Here is a 21578-nt window from a genome sequence, read left to right as displayed (position 1 = left end):
TTTTAACACAAATCTAAATTTTTTGAAAAGCATTTTAGAGAATGACAATAGGGAAAAGGTCTGTTTCCTAAATAATTATATATCTTGAGTATATCCTAATAATATTGATTTAGATACTTTAACACCAATCAAATATCACAAGTTAAAAGCTTCTCTCTGCCTTTGAGTCTTCAACTTAAATTAACAGAAAATTCTTATGCTTTAGATCAGTGGACCAATAATAGCCTCACAGGGCCCAAAATATGTTCACTCATAATCCACTAATCCATTCTTTCCAGGATTACACATGATATAACTTGATACAATTTAAGACATATAAAGATCCCAAACTACTCAGTTTCATTTTATTTCAATGATCACTAATCAAGAAGCTTAAGCTTATGCTGAATTTTTAATTTAAGAAATATAAGGGAAAACCAGATCCAGATTATAAAGATTGCCGTAAATCATTTTTAAAGGTTCTTCTAGACTGCATCTAATCTTAAATTCCTTTAGTTTTTAATTCTTATATATTTTTGTTCATCTAATGTATTGAGGACCTATCACATGCTACATGAGTCCTAGGAATACAAAGTATTTTTAAGTCCCTATTTTTAAAGTGTTATCACCTCAATAGGAAAAGACATACATGTAAACAAATATAAATTAGTATTTAGAAGTATATCCAGCACATGCCAAGGGAACATAAGAGTGGGAATAGCCATTTTTACCTGAAAGATTAGGAAAATGATGATGGAGAAGGTGGCTACAAGTTGCTTCTGCCTCAGAAGCTTAGCACTACTTATAAAGACGATCCTCTGCATAGCATCTCTTTGAGTTGTTTTTCCAATGGAATAATATTCTCTATCACAAGCGTGCGCGCGCACACATACATACACACACACAGAGAGTTCTTTCTGTGAAAAATAATATGCATTTGCCAGAGACCTGGTTTGACTAGAGAGGGCCATTTATTATCACAAAGTGCAGGTAACTCATTCACTCTGAAGCCAAACAATCTCAATCTGCTTCTGTAAAAATCAACTAGCAAATCTTAGCTCACTGATTGAACAGAGGGAAGAGAGAGGGCTGTGGAATAAAATAATGTAAAGGAAACTGTCTGCTGGGCCTATTTAGACATATACTGCTCCATAAGATAAAGCTGAAAAGCCGGGCAGCCCGGGTGGCTCAGTGGTTTAGCACCACCATCAGTCCAGGGCGTGATCCTGGAGACCTGGAATCGAGTCCCGTGTCAGGCTCCCTGTATGGAGCCTGCTTCTCCCTCTGCCTGTGTCTCTGCCCCTCTCTCTGTGTGTGTCTCTCATGAATAAGTAAATAAAATATTTTTAATAAATAAATAAAGCTGAAAAGCTCCCTGAAACATTCGAGTTAAACTTCACCCCGCCACAAAAAAAACCATGTTGGGTGGCGTGGGGGAAATGATCCTATATCAAATTCACTGTTTTAATAAAATCTGAACTGAATTAGTATAGCCATTTAGGTTATACATGCTGTCACATACACACACAAATACATTCTGTTTGCTAAAGACTGAAGAGCTGTGAAGTAGAACACCTGAAAATTTTATTTCATGGAAGTCAGATTACCCTGAGGCACACCCAAGGAAGCAGGTTGTTTACATTTTGGGACCTGTCCTTTTAAGAGAGAGAGTTGGTCAGGCCACAGGAATATTACACAAAACAGCATTACAGAAGATAAAAAGGAAACAGGTGAAAGAAGAACATGTTCAACTGGTCTGTGAGGCTTTCTCCTTGTGGCCACAGTGCCCAGCACCTCCATCACTTCCATTTCCAACCAGGCTGGCCTTGGCATAATTATTTGGCAGGCAAAAGTGACTGTCAAGGCTATTCCTGCTCTCACCTCAATCCTTGTGGAGACTTTCCTTTCCTTCCCATCTGTGTGGGGTTTCTCAGAGGTCAGGAAAGGCCCAGATCACTTCTAAGTTTGAGAAGCCCATCACATTTCAAAGTTAAGAAATGCAAAAGCAGGGTCATAAAAAGAATGGTACACATGTTTACATTTAATAATTTTAATGGCACGATAAACACCTTTTTTAAAAAGATTTTGTTTATTCATTGGTGAGAGGGGGGACACAGAGGAGGAGGGAGAGGAAGAGAGAAAGAATCCCAGGCAGACTCCATGCAGAGCCCAGAGTCTGACACAGGGCTCCATATCACGACCTTGAAATCACGACCCGAGCCAAGACCAAGTGACAGATGCTTAACCAACTGAGTCACCCAGGCACCCCAACAGCTTCTTTTAAGATTCTTTTTCTCTATGACTACATATATAGTATCATTTGGAAATAATATTAAAGCCCAGGCCTGAGCCTGAGAGAAAAGCCACAGTGTGCGGTAAGGGTCAGGCCTTCAAACTCTCTCTGCTTTCCCATATTTAGAGCCTAGTCTCAGTTGAACATATGATAAGTGAAGATGACTGCTGAGACCTCAAAAATTCTCCCTTCACCAGGCATTTAAGCATCTAAACTGTTAACCTGAGGAATGAGCTCCAGTGAAATTTCAGGCACCAGTAACTGACAATTCAGCCTTTCTGGTATCCCTCCAATAGGAAGTGCCACCTCTATAAGCAATTCATTTCATCCTCAGATCTCGTTGTGTATATACATAGCATTAAAAAGCAATAATAAAAATAATAGATGTGAATGGGATGCTCGGGTGGCTCAGTCAGTTAAGCATCCAACTCTTGGTTTCAGCTGGGGTCATAATCTCAGGGTCCTGGGATAGAGCCCTGCCTCAGGAGTCTGCTTGAGGATTCTCTTTCACCCTCTCCCCCATGACCCTTCCCCTCCCTTGCTCTCTCTCTCTCTAATAAATTAATCTTTAAAAAAATAATAATAGATGTGAAGATCACCAAAAGTCTCAGAGAGACTTTTATATGGCAGCCATCTGCCACAAACTCTACTTTGAAATAGCAAAAGTAGAATCATTCTGTGGCATCCCAGGACTAGGGGACTAGCCAATACGCTTTGGTCCTGGCGTTGCCATTTTGAGAAAGGTCAAGGATCCTCAGCCATTAGTCATCTAGAAACCTGAGTGAAGGCCACAAGAATAGTTACAGTTTTTAGGAGGGAGTTGGGAACATAGAGTACAATGACAAACTTTAATCTAGTTCAAGTCGAAAGAACCTGGTCGCAATTACCCACACGTACACTGCGATAATACTAAAACAGGCTGTTCCAACCCCACGCTCCCAGATTTAAAGATCCTACAGGCCTCATCCACGAATTATTCCTATCCCTTTCCTAACTCAGTGATAGCATAGGACACTGCATGTATACACCCAAAACTAAAATTAGAAACCACAATGAATCATATCTAAAACATTCAAAGCCTTTTAAGGGCCACACCAATCTCTTTTTGCTGAACATGTACATTGAGATAACCAAAGCTAAAAGACACACAGAAACACCATGGGCTCACTAAATTACTTCATTTCAGATGAGAGTAGGAGAGTTGGCAACCAGTTTTAACTTGGTCTTCAAACAAAGCAAGAGTCTGCCAGAATTGAGAGAGTAACTGAAGAGGAAGTGACATGTTGGGAAGGAAAGTTAAGAGTGTCACTACTGCCCACACCACATGCTCTTCAAATCTTGGTAGGCCGCTTATTTGAAAGTTAGAGTTGGAGCCATAACCTTTGAATCCTTTAAAGTCTAAACGATTAGTCGTGGTCTCTCTCTCTCCACTTCCTTCACCCCTGTTGAAATTCGGCATCTATGAAAGAAGAGGAGATTCGAGCCTGCAAGGTTCAGGCAAGAACTCTGCTCCCTGTAGGTCCATTGGCTCCTATGGTCCTTCCCCTCCATGGTAGGATTACAGCAGAAACAGAAAATATAGAAGCAAGTGTGTCTTACAGATATTAGTAGGTTTTTAATGTGTCGTAAGGCTGCTGTGATGAATAAAACAAAATTTTATTTTAAAACATTAGAAAATCACAGCATCTTTTATTCTCTTTTTTTGTTGTTGTTGTTGTTGTTGTTGTTGTTTTTTAAGATTCTATCCATTTACTCATGAGAGACACAGAGGGAGAGAGAGAGGCAGAGACACAGGCAGAGGGAGAAGCAGGCTCCATGCAGGGAGCCCAACACAGGACTCAATCCTGGGTCTCCAGGATCACGCCCTGGAACGAAGGTGGCGCTAAACCACTGAGCCACCTGGGCTGCCCTATTCTTATCTATTCTTAAATAATAATAAAAATCTCACTATTATTATTTGAAGGTCCTTATGTTAAAAAAAAGTTGACAATCGCTGTTCTACAGCAGAATGTGATGAATGAGTTAAGTATCAATATCTAAACACAAAATGAAATAGAACAGACACAGTAGGAGAATATTTTTACTTAAACAGCCAAAAACTAAGATATGGTTTACAAAAAAATCTGGAGATACAAGTCAACAGTAGATTAATAGCATCAGTCAACAGTCATTCTTTAAAAAGGACAATAAATGGGCACCTGAGTGACTCAGTCAGTTGCATGTCTGACCCTTGATTTTGGTTCAGGTCATAATCCCAGGGTCGTGGGATAGGGACACACAGGGTTCCACGCTCAGCCAGGAATCTGCTAGAGATTCTCTCTCTCCTTCTTCCTTTGCCCCTCCCCTTGTTAGTGCACATGAACACACACTCTCTCTCTCTCGGAGTAAATAAATGTTTTTTAAAAGGGTAATAAATAACAAAATAATTGACAGAATTTAGGACCCAGAAGAACCATAACCTTGTAACCACTTATCACTAATAATACTGCTTTGAAATATATAAAGCTAAAGCTGACAATTATGAGAAAACTGACAAGCCTACAATTATTATAGGAGATTTCAACATACCTCATCATAAAGTGATACTTCAAACAGACAAAATAGTATGGCAATAAAAAGTTTGATCAATAATATTTAGGGGCTCCTTGCTGACTCAGTAGACCATACAACTCTTGATCTCAGGGTTGTTTGTCCCATATTGGGTGTAGAGATTACTTAAAAATAAAATCTTAAAATAATAATATTTATATGTTGACCTAACTGATGCAAAGAAAACCTTAACCCAAGCAAAAGAGAATATACTTTCTTTTCAAACACATATAGCACACTTACCAAAACTGACCATATATTACATCACAAAAGAATTTCCAAGAATTGATATTATAACAATCATGTTATAGGCATAACACAATTAATTAGAAATAGAACAATAAGAAGATAGTAAAAAGAATTTTGAAATTTTTAAAATATTGTTAGAGGAATTCACAACCAAAATTACAACTATTAAAGTTCCTATAGCTGGAAAATTCACAATTCCATTTACAATCCCACCAAAAAGAATAATATACTTAGGAATAAATTTAACCAAGGATATGAAAGACCTATATATTGAAAACAACAAGACATTAATGAAATAAATTGAAGACACAAATAAACAGAAAGGTATTCCATACTCATGAATTAGAATTACTATCTTTAAAATGTCCATTCTACACAAAGCAATATACAGATTCAGCACAATCCCTCTCAAAATTTCAGTGGCATTTTTCACAGAAATAGAACAATCCTAAAATTCGTATGTAACCAAAAAAGATCTCAAATAGACAAAACAGTCCTGAGAAAGAAGAACAAAGTTGGAGGCATCATACCCCCTGACTTCAAACTATGTTTCAAAGCTAAAGTAATTAAAATATCATGGTATTGGTATTGGCTTTAAAACAGACACATAAATCAATGGAACTGAAAGAGAGCCTAGAATAAATTCACATATGTATGGTCAATTAATTAATGGCAAAGATGTGAAGAATATACAATAATGAAAGGACAGTCTCTTCAATAAATGGTGTTGGTAAAACTGGACAACTACATGAAAAAAAATAAAACTGGACCTCTATCTTTTTTTTTTTTTTTTTAAGTAGGTGCCATGCCCTGTGCAGAGCCCAAAACAGGCCTCAAACTCACAACCTCAAGATCAAGACCTGAGCTGAAATCAAGAATCGGATGCTTAACTGACTGAGCCACCCAGGTGCCCCGAAACTGGGCCCCTATCTTTCATACTCACAAAAATTAACTCAAAATGAATTACAAATTTAAATATAAACCCTGAAACCATGAAAATCCTAGAAGACAACATGTGATAAGCTCCTTGACACAGGTCCTGGAGACGATTTTTCTAACAACAAAAACAAAAGCACAAAAGCAAAAATAAGTAGGACTACATCATACTAAAAATCTTCTGCACAGCAAAGGAAGCCATCAACAAAATGAAAAGGCAAACTACTACAGAGGAGAAAATATTTTTAAATCATATACCTAATAAGGGGCTAATATCCAAAATATATAAAGAGTACCTTACAACTCAAAAACAACAACAAAAAAAAAATCCAATTTAAAAATAAGCAGAAAATATGAATGGGCATTTTTCCCATAAAAAGACATATAAATGGCCAACAGGCACATGAAAAGATGTGCTAATATCACTAATTACCAGGAAAATGCAAATTAAAACCACAATGAGATATCACCTACACCAGTCAGAATGGCTATTATCAAAAGGACTAGAAAATGGGGATCCCTGGGTGGCGCAGCGGTTTAGCACCTGCCTTTGGCCCAGGGCGCGATCCTGGAGACCCGGGATCGAGTCCCACGTCGGGCTCCCGGTGCATGGAGCCTGCTTCTCCCTCTGCCTATGTCTCTGTCTCTGTCTCTCTCTCTCTCTCTCTGTGATGACTATCATAAAAAAAAAAAAAGGACTAGAAATAACAAGTGTTGGCGAGGATACGGAGAAGAGAGAACTCTAGTGCACTATTGGTGGGAATATAAATTGGTATAGCCACTGTGGAAAACTATGAAGAATTCTCAAAAAATTAAAAATAGACTATTGTATGATCCAGCAATTCTGCTTCTGGGTATTTATCCAAAGAAACTGAAAACACTAACTTGAAAAGATATACACATTCCTATGTTCACTGCAGCATTACTTATTACAATAGACAATATATGAAAACATCTTAAGTGTTTATTGATGGATAAATGGATAAAGAAACTGTGGTGTATATGTATATATACATGTATATACAACTAAATATTATTTGGCCATAAAAAGAGAATGAAATCTTGCTATTTGTAACATGGATGGACCTCAAGAGCCCTAGGGTAATAAGTGAAATAAGTTAGACAGAGAAAGACATATACCATATCATCTCTCTCTCTCTCTTTTTTTTTTTTCTGATCATCTCTCTTATATGTGAAATCAACCAATCAAATAAATGGGTGGATGGATGGATGGATGGATGGATGGATGACCAACCAACCAAACACATAGGTACAGAGAAGAGATTATTGGTTGCTAGGGGTCAGGGTCCAGGGTGAGAGAAATGGGAAACTGTTTTTGTCCTTTTCTTTAGTTTAAATACACTGAATAATAACAAAACATATACCTATAGCTGCTTCCAAACTTATAGTAGAGCTTAGAACAAAATTAAGAGCTCAAAATATACTTAATTAAAAACAAGAAAGATTGAACATAAATACTGAAATGTTGAAAACAAAGTATGTAAATAAACTTAATAAGGAATAAGTCATGAGAATGAAAGGTATAGCACAGGAAATATAGTCAATGGTGTTGTATGGTGACAGATAGTAGCTATATTGTGAACATAGCACAACATATAAACTTGTCAAATCTCTTACGCTGTACACTTGAAACTAATATAACATTGTATGTCAACTCTACTTCAATTAAACATAATAAACTTAATAATAAATAATAAACTTAAAGTAAATAATAAATATGAGAGAATAATTTAATGAAAAGACCATTGAGGAAATATAATAAAACATAAATCTCTAAAAGAGTGATAAAAAAGGCAGAAATAAATAATGCTTAACAAAAAAGGTGATATAACTAGAAATGTAACAGAAGAAGAATAAGTTACTATGAACTTCATACTAATAAATCTGTGACCTTAGATGAATAGATAACTTCTTAGAAAAGTATCAGATTAGCAAAGTTGACTCAAAATGAACATAACACCAGAATTAGATTAAACAACAGGAAAAAAAAAAAAAAAAAAAAAAGGACACTGAATGAGTACTCAAATTTCTTCTTCCAAAAGACACCAGACCCAGTTTTATATGCAAGTTTGGCCAAACTTTCAAAAAACAGTTTATTTTATAAACTGTTTCAAAAACTAGAAAAGGATCTTATTTTATGAAGTTAAAGTAACCTTGACACCAGAACTTGGGAGGAACAGAACAAAAGAGACACCTGGGTGGCTCAGTGGTTGAGCATCTGCCTTTGGCTCAGGGAATGATCCTGGTCCTGAGATGGAGTCCCACATTGGGCTCCCTGCAGGGAGCCTACTTTCTCTGCCTGTGTCTCTGCCTCTCTCTGTGTGTCTCTCATGAATAAATAAAATCTTAAAAAAAAAAAAAAAAAAACAGAACAGAACAAGAAAATTATATATCAAGATACCTCATGAACAAAGAAGCGATATTCTTTTTAAAACATTAGCAAACTGAATTTAGGACTGTATTTTCTTTTTAAAATCACAACCAAGTGGCATTAATTCTAGAAATGCAAAAATGGCTAACCAGTAGAAAATCTACATTCATGTAGTAGACCAGAGTCTATCTTATATGTGATAAAAACTGCATTATCATCTAAATAGATACAGAAAGAGCTTTAAATAAAAACAAGCAATCATGTTTTGTTCAGTTTTTTTAAAGACCTTACCATAGGAGACATTAAATTAAGGGAAAATTCTATCTGAGAAAAGTTTAAAAAGAAACTGACTTTATTTGAAGAAGAGGACTGAGAAAAAAAGACTGAGAAGCTAAGGAAGGAAGCTAATAATCACCAAAAGTCTTCCCCTTCCGCTCCCCCCAGGTACTTGCACATACATTTTCTCATTCATTTAAGCCTTTGCACATATATTATCTCACTCATTTAAGCCTCACAGTAACTATTATGTTATAAAAAGTTCTCATAATGAAGAGAGAAGGGAGTCTTGGCATACTGGAATGAGAACAGCCTGGGAGTTAGTGCAGGGTTTGAATCCTGCCTCTGTCACTGATGTACTGGAAGACTTGGCAACAAGTTCCTGAGCTTCTCTGGGTCTTAGCTTCCTCAACTGCAAGATGAGGTGAATCAAAGAATACAACTCAAAGTACCCAGTTCACCAAAAATATTCAAGAAATGGAGCTATTTTTGTAAGGTTCTTTCGCTGTAGTAAGGAAAAAAGAATAAAGATTTTAAACAGATGAGGGGAAAATTTTAATCTTGAGAATTTCTTGATTTGGGACTTGACCTATACAGGAACAGTAAAGATAATAGTTAAGGGAATACTTGTGTCTAATTATTTATAGTGTTTCTGTTTGAGGCAGTAAGGTGGACGTGCCCAATGACCTCCATTCCTCTATAAAATAAAGCAGTTGGAGTAAATAATCTCAAGGATTCCTTTTAACATTGAAATGTTACAACTTTAACTTCTTTACAGTTTAAGGGTTATAAGACACTGCCATACATTACAAATTACATCCGTAATATCCCTTCGGTGGGAAATGCTTAGGAAAAGTATAAATTGTTATCCTCGAAGAATGGTATAAAATTAGCACTGCCTGAGAGAAAAGGATGGACTATATGACTTCATGGAAGGTCAGATTGTGGAAAGAACATGGGGCAGCCCAGGTGGCTCAGTGATTTGGCGCCGCCTTCAGCCCAGGGTGTGATCCTGGAGACCCGGGATCGAGTCCCACATTGGACTCCCTGCATGGAGCCTGCTTCTCCCTCTGCCTGTGTCTCTGCCTCTCTCTCTCTCTGTCTCTATGAATAAATAAATAAAATCTTAAAAAAAAAAAAAAAAAAAGAACAAGGACCCAGAAGTCTGACCTTCATAGAAGGTCAGATTGTGGAAAGTACATGGACTCAGAAGTTATCCAGTATTTGGCTATGAATTATGAACATGGACTTGGAAGTCATGAGACTACCAACAGGAAACATGTCCTGCCACATACAAACAGAGTCGACCTTGGGTGAGTTTTTTACCTGTAGAATTAATTTATCAATACCGTGACGCTGATGTTCTCAGAAAATGAAAATATGTAAGTACTTGGCCCAATAATATGCACTTGATAAATGTGTGTTCCCTTGGTCCCTTGAGTTCCTTTCAATCATATGATTTGGATTACTCTGTAGAAATAGAAACCAAAGTATTACACGTTTAAAGTTTTGTTTATTTCTTAATCATAAAGAGTATACAAAGTAAACCTAGGATCAAATCCCTACCAAATTGTTGAGAACTCCTCTGCAAATTAGTAATAGTGACTCAGAGTTTATTACTGAGAAGACTTAAAATATAAATCATTTTTGTTTGAGAAAGTCTGTGAAAAACAGTAGTTCCCAATTATGTTTAATGTAGCAAGTTCAAAGGTGAACTATTTAAAGTTTGAGTGTTTGCTCTAGGTCAAAAATGCAGCAAGTCAGCCAGCAGATGTGAATAATTGTCTCACAGAACCTTGGCCATCTATGTTGAAACAAAAATCTTTTCTTAAATAGCAATGGAAAGGATCACAAAAAACTCAAGTTAAAATATAAAACATTAGAATCACACCAGATAAGCAAAGTGCATTGAAGGGTATGATCAAAGAATTAATTATAAAAGGAGATATTCTGGGCTCTTTGACTGAAAAGAGTGTTTAAAAATATAAATCTCACCACAGATGATTTTGAGTGGTCAAGATCATAAGCAAAGAAAAAGCCAAATATAAGGGCTGGTGATCCAAAAATAGGACACTACTACTTTAGGTCTAAAGAGATCTAAATTTAGCATTAAGCATGTATCAACTCTTTTCAAACTTCCCTGTAGTACATGAACATCAATCAAGGTAAAATTGTACAAATATTAGTGCAATTGGGCTTGACTAATGAAGTTTAAGAGTTAAAAGAAGGCAATTTTCTAGGAAATATGATTAATGCTAATCATGCAGATTGTTAATAGTATATAAACCCTTTCACATAGTGTTTTAGGAACATTCTTTTATTCAACAGGCCTAGACATTACAATATGTTTCAAAAATAATACAAGCTGGTGAATCAACCCAAGTTTTGATGATTTCAAGCAGATTGTTCATAACAGCACTGAACAGAAAGTGGCAACAGTTTGCAGTTCGAAATGAAACTATCATTTGCCTGCCAACAGACAAAGCCACTGATGCCCTTTTTAAGGAGTTCATACCACAAGACCACCTCCCAAGTGACACAAGTGACATTCAGATACTGAACACCCTTGGATAGGGTCCAAAAACTGTCTTCCTCTTCATTTCCACTCCACTGCAGAAATAATAGTGAAATGCCATTGTACACTACAACAGCAATTTTTCCAAGGCAAATAAAATAGTTTGCCATAAACATTTTTTACCTGTAAGGAATCCATCTGAAATAAATCAACACTGACAGAAAATGAATCTGATAGGTTCATATAGTTCACTCTCCTTCACTAGCACCTATTCTTCATCCAGTATTTGGCTATGAATTACGAAAAATCACTTTCAGCTTGTCATCTTACTGCTCAAAAGCTGCAAAGCTTCTCTGCTGCCCAACTCCAAATTCCTCTGCCTGCTTCCAAAGGCCTTTATCACCTAGCAGAACTTACCTTGGCTTAGATCCTACCACTCCTAACACGACCATCCCTCTCCTCAGAGGCCCCATGACTTGTTCCTATAGTTCATTCCACCTGGAGTTTTTCCCTTTCCCCCACATCTATCTTCCCAAGTCCCACGTCCTACTTGCAGCCTCTTTCTACTATTCCTACCTACAATGATAGCACTTTCTCTGAATTCCTATTTTTTAAAAAAGGATTTTATTTATTTATTTGACAGGAAGGAGAGAGAGAGAGCAGGTGCGCACAGGAGCACAAGCAGGGGGGTAGTGGCAAAGGGAGAGGGAGAAGGAAGCCCCCCTGGGGAGCAGGGAGCCCCATGGGGTCTCAATCACAGCACCCTGGGATCATGATCTGAGCTGAAGGCATACGCTTAACCCACTGAACCACCCAGGTGCCCCTCTGAATACCTATTACACATTGAATGTCAGTCTGCATTACAGCTCTTATTTATTTCAGAGAGAGAGAGTGTGCCTGCACAAGGGGGGAGGGGGGAGGGAGGGCAGAGGGAGAGAGAAACGCAAGTAGACTCCTCACTAAGCACAAGCCTGACATCAAGCTCAATCTTACAACCCTGAGATCAGACCTAGCCAAAACCAAGAGTCAGACACTTAACTGACTGTGTTATCCAGGTGTCCCTCCACATTACAGCTCTTTAAAAATTCTTAAAGCATTTTCTTAGTCTAAAAAAAAATTTTTTTTAAGCAATCTCTATACCTAACATGGGGCTCAAACTCACAACCCTGAGATCAAGAGTTGCATGCTCTACCAACTGAGCCAGCCAGGCACCCCCTTCTTAAAGCATTTTTTAAAAATTTCTCTACAGCAGAAATTTGTTCCATCATGATACACAGAGGAATAAAACCCACATGTAAGACACCCCCCCATGGGTATATCTGGGATTATGCACAATTTCCAGGCATAACAGCTATAATTCCATTATTATCAATTCTACTAAAAAAAAAAAAAAAGCATAATATAAAGGAAGTGAATATATTATACCTCAATAAAGACTAAAGAAAAAAAAAAACAATTACCTAGTAAGTGGAAATGAGAGGGATGTTATACATGTGATTTTGAATATGCTCAATTTACTTTAAAAAAGCATTTGCAAATTTTGGCATGTTATTACTACTAATAAATAACTTATAATACATCTTACAAGTGGTCATTCATACTACACTGGTAAGAACTGCCATTCTATGTAGCACTTAGTGTGCTAGACATAGTAGAAGGTAATCAATAAATACTTAATTAACCAACTAGTGTGTCTAGCCCATTTATCAATCAATTACACATAAATATTACTGCTGCTGCTGCCTGATAATGATTGACAATAATGCAAAATACTCTTCTGCTGACAGTCTCTAAAAGAACAAACTATTTCCTACCAAGAAAACCTAACCAATATTATGCAAATCTAACCAAAATTATAACAGTACAGCATGACCGTTACACTCCTGAAGTTTATGAAGATTGAGACAGTTTCTGTGGCAATCAGCATGTAACCCTACACCTCCTCTGCAACAGTGTGGCTATTACAATCTGGGGTAAAATTAGTAAATTGTAAACTCTATCTCATAGGGCGGTTAAAGATCAGATAACTTTTGTTCCACCCAAGAGAAAGGTTTTCTGTAACAATGCAAATTTTGCTCTATATTAAAAAGTTCTCACTTTTACAATAAGGAATTGCCCAAGCATTTGAAGTCGCAAACTGAACATTATAACTCAAATATATAATTTTTAATTGATATTAAACCCATTCTCCAATATATCAACATGTCCTTAATGACCACCAGTCCCTCAAATAGACTGACTTGATTCTGACAACCCTCAAATCCTAAAAATGTCAAAAATCCTGAAAATATATCTTTCCCTGAATAATCTCTAAACATATATCAGATTGCTTTAGTATAAATCTGTCTACAGACCAGAAGTCTTCTGTTTTCTCTAGTTCTGACATTCTAACATTCTAGGAGTAGAAATTCATCTAAGAATACATTTTTAAAATACATTTTATTCTTTAGTGTTACCTAAGCAGACACTATTCAGAAGTCCTTGTAAAAGTGGGTGACAGAGGAAGCTCTGTCATGCCCTGGAAACCTCCAAACATCAACCAAACAGCCCAAAAGAATGTCCTACTCAACAGTTCCAAGGATGTCATTAATTGCTTCCATCTGTTTCCCTCTCTGTCCCCTCCCCCTCAAGTCAAAGCATCTACTAAAGTTATTTTCTGCTTCATTTTGCACTCTAAAGAAAAGCATGAAGAGCCATGTTTTAAATTGTGGAATATTTGCTTCCCCTCCCCCCCCCAAATTTGTTTGACAATCACAACCATGTTATGTGTACTCTATCCTATTTTCCTTTTTTTTTTTTTAAGATTTTATTTATTTATTTGAGAGAGAGAATACCAGCAGGGAGAGTAGCACGCTGAAGGAGAGGGAGAAGCAGACTCCCCCCCCCCCCCCCCCCCCCCAGTGAGCAAGGAGCCTGACAGGGGCTCTATCACACTGGGATCATGACCTGAACCAAAAGCAGATGCTTAACCAGCTGAGCCACGCAGGTGCACCCTCCCCCCCATTTTCAAATAATATATTAAGTCATGTACCTTTTAAACATTGCTCAGTAAATTATTCAGTTGATCATAACATGGTGTCTTTTCCTGATTCCCCATGAAGACCAGGGTTTTTCCCCGGTTCGAATGGTCTCACCTATTGATGATCCTTACACAAATCCACTGTTTAAAATTGCATAATTTTATTATGCATAATTAAAATTGGATAATTATGACCTTCTAATTCTGTCATTAATTCCACATTTGTTGGTTGGAATTCCCCTCACCAACTAGGGTTATTAGACTACCCTGAGATAAAGTCTGTACAAGGAAGGCAAGATAGCTACAATTTTGGAGGGGGGGTGCGGGGGATGACAACTTTTAACATCGATTTCCTTAGCGACTTTTTTTTTTTTTAAGATTTTTATTTATTCATGAGAGACACAAAGAGAGAGGCAGAGACATAGGGAGAGGGAGAAACAGACTCTCTGCAAGGAGCCTGATGCAGGACTCGATCCTGGACCCTGGGATCATGACCTGAGCCAAAGACACTCAATCACTGAGCTACCCAGGTGCCCCCACCCTTAGCAACTTTCAAATATACAATACAGTATCATGAACTATAGTTACTACACTGTATATTACATCTCCAGGATTTATTTATCTTATAACTGAAGTCTGTACCTTTTGACCACCTTCATTCACTTCCCCAAAATTCCTGTGTATGTAAATACATATATATACACATCCAAATATATATACACACACACATACAAACATACCACATTTTCTTTATTCATTCTCTGACGGACAGGTCATTTCCATGTCTTGGCTATTTTAAGTAATGTAATGCACATGGGAGTACAGATATCTTTTAGAGATAGTGATTTTGTGTCCTTTGGGTAAATACACAAAAATGGAATTGCTGGATCATATGGTAGTTCTATTTTTAATTTCTCAGTCTCTGGAAAGGCAAGATAAATGCTCAAACCTTTTTCTTTAAATTACCAATTACCAATAAATGAATAAATATCCAATTCCCAGAGAAAGGGATTGGTGTCCTATTACCACCAAGAAAATCAATGAAGTTTTATTTTGTTTTAAAGTTACCTACTTTTTTGAAAATATTATCATGACTAAGCCACACTCCTTAATTTTTCTAAGTCCCCAAGAAAGCCTGTCAGAGCATATAGCATACTTCAAGGATATATCTCTGGGAATGAGCAGAAATGAGTTCCCTGAAGAAATTCATTTATCAGTCAAACAATATTCATAGACTTGAATGTGAGGGTTGAAAGGAACTTTCTACAGGGTCATGTAGTTCGAATACCCACCTACCTGATGTTGAAACCCCTTGTACATTATCTTACCACACTGTGTACCTTCCAGAGGTTGAGGGGCAAACAGGATAATAGCTACAGCTGTGTTTTTAATGTAGCATAAATATGTTTAACTATAGTGTTTAACTGACAGCATAGGACTCCTCTTAATATTATCATGGTGATGGAATGGCACATAAACAAAGTAGGCTTGGGAATCCCTGAGTGACTCAACGGTTTAGCGCCTGTCTTTAGCCCAGGGTGTGATCCTGGAGTCCCGGGATCAAGTCCCACTTCGGGCTCCTTGCATGGAGCCTGCTTCTCCCTCTGCCTGTGTCTCTGCCTCTTTCTGTGTGTGTCTTTCATGAATAAATAAATTTTAAAAATCTTAAAAAAAAAAAAAAAAACAAAAAAAACAAAGTAGGCTCATATGGTTTAGAGCTGGGAGAAACCTTGGAGGTTACCAAGTCTAATGAAGGCAAGTCAGACACGATACTCCCACAAAACAAGCTCTACAGAAAACAGATGCTTCTGGCCCCTTACTTCCTAACACATGAACATTTTGCAGTATTAACAGAAACACCGTTATGTAGAAGCACCCACTCAAGTAAGTTAGAAATAAGGAGACATCAATATGGGTTAAGTTTTGCATCTGTTCAATGAAAATAGAACATAAGGAGGATATAAAATAAAGGAATACTTCTCTATTTAAAATTGTGTATGTAACATACATACAGAAAATTGTATAAAACATATGTATAACATAATGAATAATTATAAAACAACCACCCATGTAACTCAATACTTATGTCAAGAGTTATATTACCATTTTATTTACTTGTGTATTTGTTTTTACATTATTACCATTTTAGAAGCCCCTGTGTGCCTCTCCCTGGCTACAACCCCCTTCCTTCCTCCCAGAGGTACCACTACCCTGACTTTTGCAATCATGATTTCCTTACTTATCTTTATTTTTTAACCACATAAGTAGGCATCTCTAAACAACATTGTTTATTTCTACATGTTTTCAGACTTTAATGAACTTTTTTTTTTTTTTTTAATGATAGTCACACACACAGAGAAAGAGAGAGAGAGAGGCAGAGACACAAGCAGAGGCTCCATGCACCGGGAGCCCGACATGGGATTCGATCCCGGGTCTCCAGGATCGCGCTCTGGGCCAAAGGCAGGCGCCAAACCGCTGCACCACCCAGGGATCCCTTTTCAGACTTTAAATAAATGGGACTACCTACATATCTATCATTCATTTCTCTCAATTATTTTTGAGATTCATTCATTTTTCAATTAAGGTGAAATTTAAATAACATAAGATTAACCATTTTGAAGTAAAAATTCTAAATCCTTTTCATTCCTGATTAGTATTCCCCTTTATGGCTATACCATCATTGCTTTCATCCATTCTACTATAAATATATCAGTAGGGTCATCATGAACAATGTTGATACCAATATTTTCATATATAGATCCCAGTGTACATGAACATAAGTTTTTCTAAGAATTGCCTGTCTTCTACTTTACAAACACCAAACTGTTTTCCAAAGTGCACCAATTCCTAATAGCAGTGTATAACAGTTAAAATTGCTCCACATCCTTATCAACAACTGATATTATCAGTTATAAATCAGATTAATTTAGGGGTTATAATAGAATAATTTGCACTGCTCTCATGACTAATGAGATACAGAACCTGGGCATAATTTTTTGGCCATTTGGATTTCCTCTCTTTTGAAGCACCTAATCAAATCCTTTGCCCTTCTTTTTGCAACTGAATAGGCTTATCTTACTCTTGTAGAGGTTCTACTTTCTTTCTTTTTTTTTTTTTTTTTTTTTTTTTTTTGGTCATATGCATCAGCTTTTACAAGGACTGACTGTCATAGAACAAAGCCACTGAACAAAGACCATGTAATCAAAAACTTGATACAAGTTTTAACTAATGAAAAGTCATTATCTCTGGTTTTATTCAGGATAGGCAAAACACCTGCAAATTACTTGTAGGAGTTTGGGTGACATATAAGTATAACTTCAATTTAAAATGCTACTGAAATACACTGAAATTAATTTTTTAAAGTTTGTATCTACTTTATTCCCTTATCTCCAAGCAAAGGTGTTTAGCATATAAGTCTGATTCATGCCTGCTAAGGTCAGAATGTTTCTGAATCCTTTCCATTCCAGACAATGAAATTCAGAAGTCGTATTTTTATTAAAAATTATTATGTCAAAAATGCCTAACAGCAATGAATACAACCAACAGTAGGAAACCAGAGTGTTAAAAGATCAAAAGTTGAAATTACAATTGTAAGCACTTTTATATTACAAAAAAAGGTTGCTCCTGGAATCAGTTCATTTTCTTTCCTAATAAGAGGATTATTTTGTTTAGCAAGAGAAAAATGTTTTAATCACTCACTTAATAAATGCTGGTGGCATATCTCTCTTCAAAATCTGATCTTCGGTGGTTTGAACAGTCTCTTTTCCAACCTATAGGAGAAAAAGATTCACAATTTAGTAATAAATTCTCAGACTTTTAAAAACTATTACTTCAACATATTTCAGACCTATGCTTTATATATAATCTATCATTGGAGTTTCTGAATTCAAAGAAAATCTCTGGATTTTTGAAATTATCAAGATTGTTCCCATATATGCTTCCACAATAAACTTGGATAACAATATGGAGTACAAACATAATGTATTACCCTTTCTTCAGAGTAATTCATTTGAAGGCCCACTGAGCATAGTAAAAGAAAAAGAGACAAATTCATCACTGAGGGGTTTTTATAAGATTGTATTTATTTATTCATGAGAGATACAGAGAGAGAAGCAGAGACATAGGCAGAGGGAGAAGTAGGCTTCCTACAGAAAGCCTAAGGCGGAACTCGATCCCAGGACCCCAGGATCACGACCTGAGCCAAAGGCAGACACTCAACCCCTTATCACTGAGATTTATATGTATATGTTTAGCTGACAAACTGCTATCTCTGTCTTTTTTTAAAAATATTTTATTTTTAAGTAATCTCTACACCCAATGTGGGGCTCAAACTCACAACCCCAAGATCAAGAGTCACATATTCAACAGACTGAGCCAACCAGGCAACCCTAAATCTCTATAACAATGCATGAAGTACATGAGTCAAGGTAAGTAGGCTAAAATGTCCATACAGGGGAAAAAAAAAACAGATGTTACTGGAACTGAAAAAAATATGAAGCAATTATGACACTGAAACTAGGAACCAAACATATGAAAATACACAATTTCACCAGTCATCAAGTAAATTCAAACTAAAACAACATGATTTTCCCCTAATTATAGAACAACTTTAAAAAATATATATATATAATGCTGAATTCTACAATGGAATAGTTTTTTTTTTTTTTTTTTTTTTTTTTTTTTTTTACAATGGAATAGTTTTATACCCTTCTGGTGGCAATGTAAACTGGCAAACTCTCTTTGGAAAAGCATTTGCTAGTATAAATTAGGAAATATAAAAAATGTCCTATCTAGGAATTCCTCTAATGAGAATATACCCTGAAGTAATCATACCAAATGTGGTAATAACAATATTCACAAAAATATTCACTATCATGTTAGTTATAAAAGCTAAAATATTTTTTAAATAACTAATCCAACCATGAGGAACAGTTAATGGAATTAAGATATATCTTTAGATAGTGTACTATAGGGCCATTACAACAATAGTTATAAGGACTCAACACTACAAGAAAATGTTTATGCCATTACATTTCATTTAAAAGGAATAAAAATAATAAATACACAATGATTACAACAAACTGAAAAAACCCATATGCATGAAGTAAAACACTCAAAGAATACAAAACAAAATGTTAACAGTGGTTATAATGATACTTAGAAAATAGGATATACAGATACAGAATTTCCTAATTTTCCAAAATGTGAATATACAATTTTACAATTTAAGAAGTAATATTAAGGGGCACCTGGGTAGCTCAGTCAGTAAAGCATCTGCCTTTGGCTCAGCTCATGATCTCAGGGTCCTGGGATAGAGCCCCATGTCAGTGTCTCTGCTCAGCGGGTAATGTGCTTCTCCCTCTCCCTCTGCCTCCTCCCCATTGCTCACGCTCTGTCCCTCTCTCTCTCTCTCAAATAAATAAATAAAATCTAAAAAAAGAAAAGTTACATTAAAATGTTACTCTGGGCTATTTAGATGTAATTATTTCCTACCTAACAACTATGGTAATTATGTCATTTCATATAAATCTTCCAAATAGTAATAGCTAAAAACATAAAACTATATCAAAATGCTAAAAGTCACACTAACCAGATTGTATATATGTGCACATGTATTTATTATACCACAAAAGATACACTCACTTTCTTCAAGATTATTCCTATGGAGGGCTTGGATGTCAATTTTTCTTTCATTATAGTTATATGACATATTCTAAAGTACTCTAAAAGAGGTAAACTTGAATATACTAAATGATGAAATTCAATATAAATATAAATATAAAGTAAAGCTATGTAAAAGTGCTAAATCGTAAATATAAACCACAGTTTAATATAGAAATCAGTGAAACTTTTTAAAGCCTAAAATGGAAAGTATCTCAGCCCTACTATTTAACCATTTAACTCTTGATTGAGTTTAAAGAAGAAAAACGAGTAAGAAAAATCCCTAAGTGCACACAGTAAATCAGCTAAAGAAAATAATACAATAAATTATTCTCAGGGAATACAAGTCATGCATAAGTTAATGAATACAAGTGTTTTCTCTCAAGTTAATAGCTCAGAAAAAAGCAAAACACATATACCACTGTGTAATAGCCAGTGCTTTCGTAGACAATAGACTGTCTGTATCATAATAAAAGCCTTTCAAATCAGCAGCTGGTTCTCTAGAGTTTTTCAGATCAAAACATGACAGAGTATTTCCAGATGTATTGTTCACTATATTTTCCAACTAAAATCAACCATTCAAAAAGCTGTGGCCCATGATTCCATGAAGTAAAAAAATGAAGTTCAACAATAAAGTCACTAGTTCATACTAGTATCAAGGGCTTAGAAGGATATTCACATTTAGACACATGGAGATTTATTTTACACACACAGAGAAAGAGACAAGGACAGAGACAGAGCAAGGGAAGAAGAGGAGAGAGTTCTTCTTCTTATATCTCCTTTAGAAAACATTCAGTTATTTAGCATTATTAAACATTTATTGAGTACAACTACATAAGCCAGGCACTGTTCTAGGTACTGAGGGTACAGCCTGAGTATTCTGCCCTCATGGAACTTATATTCTAGTAGTAGATAGAGAATATACAAGTAAATAAATAAATCAACAAAATCATCCCAGATAATGGTTAAGAATGACGCCATGAAGAGTATGGGGTAGGAGTAAAAGGAGCCTACTTCAAAAAGAGTGGCTAAAGAAGGCTTCTCTGAGGAAGTAATACTGGAGTTGAGAATGAAGCTGAGAAGAAACCATTCATGGAAGAGCCAGGAAAGAACACTCCAGAGGAAGAAAAAAGAAAAAGACCCTATGGCAGGGAAAGCTGAGTATATTCAAGGAAGCTGAAGGAGGCCAGAGTGGCTAAAGCTCAGTGAAGGGAGGTATGGTGATAAGGTTGGATAAGAAGGCAAGGGCCAGATCACAGAGAGCCTTTTGGGCCAGGTTAAGATGTGTGGAATCCTTTCTAAATACAGTAAAAAGCAGGAGTGCTAAACAGGAGATTGAAATGATCTGATTTTGTTTTTCAGAAGTCATTTGGCCCGTTCTACGGCAAAGGGAGCTTAGCAGGCAAGGGGAAGCAGGGTGACCAGTTAGGAGGCTATTGCAGTCATCCAGGGGAGAGAGGGCAGAGACTTAAGACATGAAAGTGGAAATAGGGAATTCATTCTTTTGGAGTAAGAGGTAATAGGATGTTCTCTTAGACTGGGAGGAGCAAGGGATGGGGAGTAGACCGAGGGGACAAAAATCAGAAATGACTCCTAGATCAATTCAATGAAAGGTCTTCGAAGGCAGCAATGCTAGAAGGTTGATATATGGCAAAGATTTATCATCAAA

The 21578-nt window shown here is 36.3% G+C and overlaps 1 protein-coding gene across 4 annotated transcripts in view; it reads right to left on the bottom strand.

The window, feature by feature from the left end:
• The window catches only part of VCL (vinculin), a 115409-nt gene that overhangs the window by 56166 nt on the left and 37665 nt on the right, over nt 1–21578 (bottom strand). For all 4 annotated transcript variants that reach the window (XM_077895068.1, XM_077895071.1, XM_077895070.1 and 1 more), the window contains exon 2: nt 17948–18018. In XM_077895068.1, the coding sequence (XP_077751194.1) occupies nt 17948–18018 (71 nt within the window). The remainder of the gene's footprint in view (nt 1–17947; nt 18019–21578) is intronic.

This window comes from Canis aureus, chromosome 4 (genome assembly GCF_053574225.1).
Source record: "Canis aureus isolate CA01 chromosome 4, VMU_Caureus_v.1.0, whole genome shotgun sequence".
Lineage (NCBI taxonomy): Eukaryota > Metazoa > Chordata > Mammalia > Carnivora > Canidae > Canis > Canis aureus.
This window is presented reverse-complemented; position numbering and strand designations above follow the sequence as displayed.